At 43.5% G+C, this 10,410-nt stretch overlaps 1 protein-coding gene across 1 annotated transcript; it reads left to right on the top strand.

Moving 5' to 3' along the window:
* Positions 1-659: 659 nt before the first annotated feature.
* LOC124712119 lies at positions 660-2,000 on the top strand. The gene is made up of 2 exons (XM_047242417.1): positions 660-693; positions 1,193-2,000. Exons 1-2 carry the CDS (start codon positions 660-662, stop codon positions 1,807-1,809), a joined length of 651 nt encoding a protein of 216 aa, XP_047098373.1. The 3' UTR covers positions 1,810-2,000.
* The last annotated feature ends 8,410 nt before the right edge of the window (positions 2,001-10,410 follow it).

Raw genomic sequence — 10,410 nt, 5'->3', positions numbered from 1 at the left:
CGTTAGCGAACACAGTGCCCTCTGGTTTTTAAGTGGTGGGGGAAAGCTAGTGGCGCCACTAAACCCTACTTTTACTTTGAGTGGCAGGATGGAAAGTGTCAGCACTGCAGTACCGTAACTCCACCGAAAAGTAAGGAAGGATGAAAGGAAGATTGGGTTAAGTCCCGACGACATCGAGATCATTAGAGACTGAGCAGGATGGGGAAGGAAATCGGGCGTGCCCTTTCAAAGGAACCGTGCTGGCATTTGCCTGCAACTATTTAGGAAAATCACGGAGAACCTAAATCTGGATGGCCGGACGCGGATGCCGAAAACTAGGTATTCCCATTCACAGTTGTGGTGGGACTACTGTGTACCGCGAGCAGTGATGTCAGTTCAGTGGCGCGTGTGAACGCGGCTCGAAGTGCGAAGCACGCGGCTGTGGCGTGACACGGTTCGGCGGTGGGGCAGCTGCGTGGCGGGGACGTGGCCTTGTGGTGGGTTGCGGCTCAGCGCCATGTTGAAGCAGCGCGAACACAGATGGCGTGGCAGCGGCGCGTCCCATACTCGTTCGCGCCACGTCCTTGCCTACTATGCAGTCACGAGTGGCGCTGGGAAGCGACGCCTGGCGGAGACATCCGAGTGGCGTGCTACTGTTTCCGTAGATCCGAACCGTCAAAATGCGAGACGATGTTGAGTTTAATGAGATGTTTTGTGAATTGCGTCACACATCAGTGGATCTGGAATTTCAAGCCGCGCGAGATTAGCCGAGCAGTCTTCGGCGCTGCAGGCATGGACTGTGCGCCTTGACCCGGCGGAGGTTCGAGTCCTCCCTCGGGCATGGATGTGTGTGTTTGTCTTTAGGATAATTTAGGTAAAGTAGTGTGTACGCTTAGGGACTGATGAGCTTAGCAGTTAAGCCCCATAAGATTTCACACACATTTTGGAATTTCAACTCGCCCTTAAATTCCCTGTTTATGAACACTGTTCTGACCACGACTGACACTTGTCGCGTATTGTGGACATTGTTGATGAAAATACAACAATACAAACTGCACGCTTCGCTAGCAGCTGCTTTTATGCTCAAACATGCATCTCTCGCTGTTCCCATATTTTTCTTCACTCCTTTATATGTTGCCTAATTACTAGAGATACCCCTACCCTCAAAAGTGGACCCTTGGCTGATACTACATTCCTTTTTTCTCCTTTCTAGTGATCAACTGTAAGGAGAGATGGAAAAATATAAGGGGACGATACAGCAAATATAGAAAAATAGTTCGCTCATCTGATTCTGGAGCTAAACAAGTCGCAGAATACTACCTAGCATCACGCCTTCAATTCTTGGACAAATTTTTAAAAACAAGACCTCCGAAGGGCAACCGTGTCCTCGAAAACACTAAAGTTGAAGAAGTAGACGACAGTGTTTCAGTTGAAGCAGAGTATCGTGATCTATTGCGCGAAGATTCCTCTTCTTCCTCATCGGAACCATCTCCTCCTCTACGACAAGATTCATCACATGTGTCGCCTACACCACCTGCAGTTGCTAAATGCGAAGATAACAGGAAGAGAAAAGCAGGCACTGACGTGCAAGATGCGAATGAAAGTGCTTTTAAGTATTATCTGGAAACGCAAAATTTGCTAGAACATAAACTGGCGAAAATAGGTGAACTTGACGCAGATATGGCTTTTCTCCAAAGTTTGCTTCCGGATATGAAGGCAATGTCAGTTCAGCAAAAACGGAAGTTCAAAATTGGTGTTTTAAAGCTGTGTGACGAGCTTCTGGAGCAGCATCCTCAGGCACCTCAACCTCCTTTACCCTCACACAAGTGACACGTGTCTTAACAGCTGCCAAACGAATCTTCCGACTGCTGCTAGAGGCGTTTGAGGCACCACAGGATTAGCCAGAACTAATTAAGTGAATTACAAAGCATCACTCTGAACTGAATACTTAAAACAGTTTCATGCGATAGAAACATTTCATATAGAAAACAGTTAGTTTCAGTATATTACTGAAATGTGAAGTGCCTGAACAATCATTTTGTAATATTGCTGGAAATAAAAAGTTATCCATCACAACATATTGTTATTCTGATTATAATTGTTTAGTGAATGAAATATCTATCTTGAAAGTGAATCTCAGACCGTTCCACGAAGAACAGAATGTGCAAAGATATTCTGTAACTTACTCTGCAGTTGTCTGTCGTGCTCGTAACTGCCTGCTCAGGTGGTTTCCTTGCGCATTGACGTCCCCTGAGGTGCAGAAGTAGGAAGGAAAGGGGACCAAAGGGACATGCATTAGAAAGAGGGCGCTGGAGGGGGGTGGTTGTCGTCTGGGGCCGGTCGTAGTGGCCGAGCGGTTCTAGGCGCTACAGTCTGGAACCGCGCGACCGCTAGGGTTGCAGGTTCGAATCCTGCCTCGGGCATGGATGTGTGTGATGTCCTTAGGTTAGGTAGGTTTAAGTAGTTCTAAGTTCTAGGGGACTGATGACCTCAGAAGTTAAGTCCCATAGTGCTCAGAGCCAGTTGAACCTTTTTCTCATCTGGGGCGGGCTTTGCTAACTGCTCTACTAACTAATGGACAAAACTGAACCTGAATTTAATTTTCTAAATATTGCTACCGTAACATACGACAGCTAAAACCAATACCATTCATTAATGTGATATTTAGGAGTATATTACCAGTTAGTTCGAAGATTTGACAATAACAAGTGGATCAAATGGCTCTGAGCACTATGGGACTTAAATTCTGAGGTCATCAGTCCCCTAGAACTTAGAACTACTTAAACCTAACTAACCTAAGGACATCACACACATCCATTCCCGAGGTAGGATTCGAACCTGCGACCGTAGCGGTCGCGCGGTTCTAGACTGTAGCGCCTAGAACCCCTCGGCCACTCCGGCCAGCGTGACAATAACAACTTAAAAATGCCATATAACTACGAAACTTTTTAAATATATTTTTTAACAGTTAAAATTATTAACGTCCACGATCCGCTATAAGGTCTCTTTAGAAGTCAGAGAGCGCGCACAAAGTGGACGAACACAGTTTCGATCAAAGCTCCGGCAAGGAAAATAACGAACAGGCACGGCAAGGACAAGTCTTTTTAGTGCCAGCGAAGCGTCTACGTAGAGACTGACGTAGCTGCGTGTTTGATGCGGCACGTTAGGCCCTTATTAAGCATGGTGTAAGTCTGTGGCATCTGGTCAATGCATTTTGGAAACATATTTTCTCACAATGCCCGGGGAAAAGAGGTAATAATTCAGAAGTGGATTATTTGCATCATCTATGAATGAACAACTACTATTTTGTCTCATTTGTGACAAGAAGTTTTCAGAGGAAGCTATGACGACTTGCAGTCTGAGTTATAAACTTGGAAAAATGTCGTTCTGACAAAGTCAATATGCCTATTTCATTTTTTTTAAGCATTAACAGCGAATTATGAGAAACATAACATCGGAGGCAAGTTATTCGAAAAATCTGCTCTCCGAGCTGAAGACTCCTTGCGTTCTATAAAACATCATTATTAATTTTAAAATGTGGAAAATCTCACACAATCTGGGAAACGCATCTACTTACCACAGTTAAAGAAACTGTCGGTGCTATGCTGGGCGCCTGCCGTAAGTGTCAGAATGCAATCAGTCCTCACGAAGTGGAAAATATCACATTTTACCAAAACATCTTCAGTAATACCAAGGCATGACTTAATTAAAATGTCATTAATATTATTAGTAATATTTTTTGGACATAATCAAAAATAAATTATAGTTGTCTATAAATTCTGGCAGTGACGGAGCTACTACTCAAGGTAAACACTGACTGAATTTAAACTAGCAAGAATTGTGGTGGGGATGAAGTGATTATTTTTATTTTATTTATTTATTTATTTGAAGGCAGATGCAGATGATGGACGGTGGTGCGGGAACCGCTGGTCCCCACACGTAAACAAGGCCTTACTCTGGCTCAGAATCCATAGCATAACGTGTATTGATACTTGAATAAACGCAAATCAAAATACGTCTACTAAAATCAAAACTTTGCCACTACCTAAGTTCTTCACCAAGGGAACACACTGGCTATCTGTGACTGGGTGCTGATTCTAACTTAATGTCAGACACAGCAAAACTCGCGTATTTTCTGAACAAACGGCGATCATCAACAGATACATCTGTATGCAATAAAAGCGAATGAAAAATAAATACCGAGAATGTTGTATCGCTGCTAATAATAGTACTCATTTGCAATAATTAGGACAGTGTCGTAAGATAATGAGCCTACAAAACTATATCTGCAGTAGAAAGTTATTTAAAGAGCGAAATTAATATTCATTTTAGTTCTGAGCTGGCAGCTGTGACCGAGCGGTTTTAGGCGCTTCAGTCCGGTACGGCCCTGCTGCTACGGTCGCAGGTTCGACTCCTGCCTCGGGCATGGATGTGCCTGATGTCCTTAGGTTGGTTAGGTTTAAGTAGTTCTAACTCTAGGGGACTGATGACTTCAGATGTTAAGTCCCATAGTGTTTAGGGCCATTTGAAACATTTTTTTAGATCTGAAAATTACTGAGAAATTCTATTCAAAACTGAGTGGAATTTCAGTTACGTGAAAGACGGTGGCAGTGACAAACTAACACAGCATTAACACAAATGACAACGTTATTACGATAGTCTTTCCAGTAATAGTTCGCAAGGTTTGAGCTTTTATGACATTTATAAAGTCAATTACGCTTAACTTTGCGCTGTAGGTGTTTCGTCGTCGTCTACGTTGTCGGTCCGTAGTCAGGGTCCGTAGTGAGGGTGAAAAAGTAGTGGACAGCATGCTTCCTCTGTACCAGGTGTCAATCTGTCTCGGAATGTCGTTGTCAGTGTAAAGGGTAGGAGTTGCTTCCACAATTTTTAAATGAATAAGATATTCCCCACAATTAAAAACTTCCAACTTAAACTGATAGAAAATATGGCAGGTTTTCAAATATTTCAATATTCCTTTTAAAAGTAGGTAAAAGCTTGGGATTCTACTTGAAAAAGTTTACAGGAAACCATTGCTAATGTAGGCTGTGGCAGCCGCTGCATCCCCACATGCAGGACGTTGGAACAATGAGGGAGCTGCGAACACATGGCTTCAAAATCTTTGTAGTCGAGACCTGGTGGGTACAGACTCACACAGTGAAGTATGGGTGGCAACAAAATGTGGTCGGACGCTTATAAAACAGCTTTGACAACTAAAAGAACACCGAGGATACATTCAGCAAATGTATGGTTGGCGAAGAGGGTTCAAGACAACGTCTGGGGCTGGGAAATGCTTAATAATTTTGCACCTCGATAATGAAGAATTTCTTGATGGCACAGAACTTTGTTTTATTGGGAAGAAGAGAACGAAGTGAACTCGGCTTATTATGAAGAATAGTTCAAGGAAGTCCTCATTTTGTCTTAGAGGTGAGCCGTTGTTACAGATCAAGTACCATATCACACGATGGTTGATCGTTCAACTAAAGCCCCGAGCATACCACGACTGGAAGGTGAAATCATATCTTGGATAGCATCAAAGAATATTTCGCTGCCACCTGGAGTTGACAGTTTTAGCAAACTGATAAAGGCAGAGATGATACTCCCAGCCAGGCCTTATTTTCAAATACTAGTGAAGAAACTGGAACAATTAACTGAACAACTTCGACTAGACGTAAAATTTGTTTGGTTGTCAGTGGCTCACTGCGAGCTTAATTTAATCGAGCTCATAGGGGCGTTTGTAAAGAGAAGAGTATCAAAAACGAATACGGCTAACAGCTTAGGATACGGTAGAGATATGGAAGCAGTTAACGCTTTAAACCGAGAAGTGCTACGTGCTGTAACTCCAGTACTCTGTAGAAAGTGTATTAAACATGCCACTAAAATTGTAAACATCTAGAGGCAGAAAGATTATGTGTCTGAAAATGTCCCACATATCGAGCCAATCGTAATCAACTTGAATGATACCAGTCCCATTTCATCGAAACTTTGTGATTTTTCAGATGAATATTGGTAGATGTAATTACTTTAAGAAATGTGTGATTAATGTAAATAGCTCTTGTAAAAATTGCACAGTATAACATCCCTAAATGAAAGCAAACGATTTCTAAACGTGCTGTTGGAGGTCCAAAGTCATCACAAGGGAAGGTGATGGGAAATGGATTTTCTGTACGACAAAACGGAATCAAGGACTGAAAGTAAAAACAGTGCTGCTATTCTTCGGTGCCGCAGCTCATTTACTTCATCGTGGCAACATAGCATCTCATTCCACTCCCACGCATGGTACAATATGTACACAACCAGTCTTCAGTCTTACGTCACAAACCTTCAAAACGAACCTGAGCTTTCTGTTATATGTTTATCCTGAGTTTAGAAAAAATTACTTTAGACAAAATCATAGGAACTTGTTCTTTGGTGACTGAAAAATACTGTAACTTGAGATTTCCTCTGCCAATATTATTGCTTACAACCTATTACAGTTTCATTAACATTGGACAAATAATATTTCAAACCAACGACCTTTCGTAGGCAGTATTTGCCCCCGTTCTCTTTTTGTCCCCAGTGCGAAAGGTTCTTCGCAGTTTTTGCTTCCCATCCGGTGCAATATGTAATACCGGTTAATGATGGTACGGATTCCACCCCTAGGTTTCATTTAATGGCTTCCTTAGCCTCTCACTTTCCTTTCTTTCATTTCGCCATTTGCTGCAACTGTATGTTTTCAGTTATGTGCATCCCTAATTCGACGCAACGAGTGTACTTATTAGTTTCAGTTACTTACTGCGTAAAAAACAAATTAATTAATTCAATAAAATAATAAAAAACAATAACACCATTGCATCCCTTGTACCACATCCCCAGAAAAAATTGCTACACCAAGAAGAAATGCAGATGATAAACGGTTATTCATTGGACAAACATATTATACAAGAACTGACATGTCATTACATTTTCACGCAATTTGGGTGCTTAGATCCTGAGAAATCAGTACCCAGAACAATCAGCTCTGGCCATAATAACGGCCTTGATACGCCTGGGCATTGAGTCAACCAGAGCGTGGATGGCATGTACAGGTACAGCTGCCCATGCAGCTTCAACACGATATCACAGTTCATCAAGGGTAGTGACTGGCGTATTGTGACGAGCCAGTTGCTCGGCCACCATTGACCAGACATTTTCAGTTGGTGAGAGACCTGGAGAATGTGCTGGCCAGGGCAGCAGTCGAGCATTTTCTGTATCCAGAAAGGCCCGTACAGGACCTGCAACATGCGGTCGTGCATTATCCTGCTGGAACGTTGGGTTTCGCAGGGATCGAATGAAGGGTAGAGCCACGGGTGGTAACACATCTGAAATGTAACGTCCACTGTTCAACATGCCGTCAATTGCGAACAAGAGGTGACCGAGACGTGTAACCAATGGCACCCCGTACCATCACGGCGGGTGATACGCCAGTATGGCGATGACGAATACACACTTCCAATGTGCGTTCACCGCGATGTCGCCAAACACGTATGCGACGATCATGATGCTGTAAACAGAACATGGATTCATCTGAAAAAATGACGTTCTGCCATTCGTGCACGTAGGTTCGTCGTTGAGTACACCATCGCAGGCGCTCCTGTCTGTGATGCAGCGTCAAGGGTAACCGCAGCCATGGCCTCCGAGCTGATAGCCCATGCTGCTGCAAACGTCGTCGAACTGTTCGTGCAGATGGTTGTTGTCTTGCAAACGTTCCCATCTGTTGACTCAGGGATCGAGACGTGGCTGCACGATCCGTTACAGCCATGCGGATAAGATGCCTGTCATCTCAACTGCTAGTGATACGAGGCCGTTGGGATACAGCACGGCATTCGGTATTACCCTCCTGAACCCACCGATTCCATATTCTGCTAACAGTCATTGGATCTCGACCAACGCGAGCAGCAGTGTCGTGATACGATAAACCGCAATCGCGATAGGCTACAATCCGACCTTTATCAAAGTCGGAAACGTGATGGTACGCATTTCTCCTTCTTTCACGAGGCATCACAGCAACGTTTCACCAGTCAACGCCGGTCAACTGCTGTTTGTGTATGAGAAATCGGTTGGAAACTTTCCTCATGTCAGCACGTTGTAGGTGTCGCCACCGGCGCCAACCTTGTGTGAATGCTCTGAAAAGCTAATCATTTGCATATCACAGCATCTCCTTCCTGTCGGTTAAATTTCGCGTCTGTAGCACGTCATTTCGGGGTGTAGCAATTTTAATGACCAGCAGTTTACTTAGTGAGAACATCAATATACGCGATGCTGTAGGTACTGCCGTAGTTTTGCGCGACAGTATCCCCTTTAGGGATGTGCAGCGGCTGCCTAGTGGTCGTGGCATTTTTCTCCAAGTGAATGGTGTGTAGATTGTTAGAATGTACGCCCCCTCAAGTAGTCGTCATAAGAGAGAATGTTCAAATTTTTATAAAAACGAATTCCCATGCTTCTTAGCGCTTATCGTGCACATCTCAATCTTGGTGGTGACTTCAATTGTGTGCTTAACGACAGAGACCAAACTCCTAACACAAACAGATGTGTCGAACTTGAACATTTAATTCATGGCATGTGTCTTCATGATACGTGGGAAAAACTACACGGTGAATGGATAGCGTAAACCTTCGTAACCAGCCATTCTGCCAGTCGGCTGGATAGGACCTATGTGTCCGATGCCCTGAAGCGACACACTGTAAACAGTGACATAGCTCCTGTCAACATCTCTGACCATTGCGCATATCAGTGTTACCTTAACCTAAAACGTCAGCAAATTTACCGTGGCAAAAGCTGTTGGAAATTAATGTCAGCCTTCTACAGGGTGCCCAACTTGAAGAGGAGGTGAACATAACGTGGCAACAGCCCCAGCGGCACCGACGTCGTTACGCTAGCGTTCTACAGCGGTGGATTCAGTGTGCCAAGCCTAAATTACGCCTCACCCTCATGAGCTACGCCCTACAAAATAGCTTTTGGCAGAAACAGACTATTGAATTTTATTATCGCTGTCTGAGGGAACTGTACAACCACACTACCAATCCTTCTCGCGATATCGATATAAAGAGGAGATCACAGCGATACAACGCAAACGAATGGAAGGAATCATCGTGCGAGCCCACTCAAAAGACGTTGCCGCCGAAGAATAGGCCTCCCTGTACCACATTCTGAGAACGACGGAACGATGTAAAGCCATGTTGAAGCCGTCGTTGATGGCGCCGAGAATGCCATCACAAAGCAATGTGACGTCATCTCGGACATCTACGACTACTATAGTCAACTTGACAAGAAGCGATCAGTTGATGAACACTCGTGCGACAATTTTCTTAGGACCTTGAGTTGCCGCTTGTCACGAGAGGAAAATGCAAATCTGGAATATGTCTTAATAGAACGAAATCCAACTCGGCCCGGTACTCCTCAGATAGTGAATGAAATCTGGCACGTGGGGGTAATACCCAGGGCATTCAAGGAAGGAATTATCTTGCCTTTACTGAAGAAAGGTAACTGCGGAAAGTTAAAAAAGATGTAACCCATCACACTCCTGAACGCCGATTTCAAAATCATTACCAGATTGATTAAGCTACGGATGCAAACCGTTATGCACAACGTTTTAGGCAGTTACTAACACAGTGCAGTGCAAGGCCGAAGTGCAATCTCAGCTGTCTGTGATTTGAGGGACATCATCTGTTCATATGCTGAAACCAAAGGACATGGCACTATGATCATTCTAGATTTTGAGAAGACGTATGACCGTGTACGTCATGACTTCCACTTTAAAAGCATGGCGAAACTAAGTTTTGGACGTCGTCTCATAGAATTAATTTGCAAACTTACTACAAACGTCACTTCCTGTATTCTCGTTAAGAGGACCACACCGTGGTTCAGGTCGAAAAAAGTCGATTGTCGGTTTTCATCATATTTCAATAGATTAAGGTTTTTTTTAATAACTCTGAAAATGATTTTGCTGCAAAAAGTTTTTTTCGAGCATGTAACGTGCATTATCCTACCACGTGTGTTTATGTGCCACTCCCACATTTCTGTCACCCACTTTTCTGCATATATTTTAGATCTTTATATCCCCTCCATGGCACGTTAGGGGCTTTTTTTTTGTTCGTGAGTGTGTTGGCTATCATTGGAATGCAACGGTTGTTATTCGTTTGTTTCTGCTGATTGTAAACAAAACGCTTTCAAACACGCGGTTAGTTTTGTTCAAGTGTGATTGCAAGTAGTTGTTACACTTACGTTTGCAGTGCTTGTTTACGTGTGTTTTGTTGTGTTTATTGAAGATGACGAAACGTAAAGGCATTTTCAAGAAACGACAATTTAGAGGGAACAAGTTTAGAAAGCTTTCTGTACAAGAGGTTATGTCGCCTGGCAAACGATGTTTCTAATTGTAATTCTTCAACAAGTGCATCACCAAAGAAGCTCTCACCA

This window comes from Schistocerca piceifrons, chromosome 8 (assembly GCF_021461385.2).
Source record: "Schistocerca piceifrons isolate TAMUIC-IGC-003096 chromosome 8, iqSchPice1.1, whole genome shotgun sequence".
NCBI classification, from domain to species: domain Eukaryota; kingdom Metazoa; phylum Arthropoda; class Insecta; order Orthoptera; family Acrididae; genus Schistocerca; species Schistocerca piceifrons.
The sequence above is the reverse complement of the archived record's forward strand: the minus strand, read 5'-3'. Positions and strand labels throughout refer to the sequence as shown.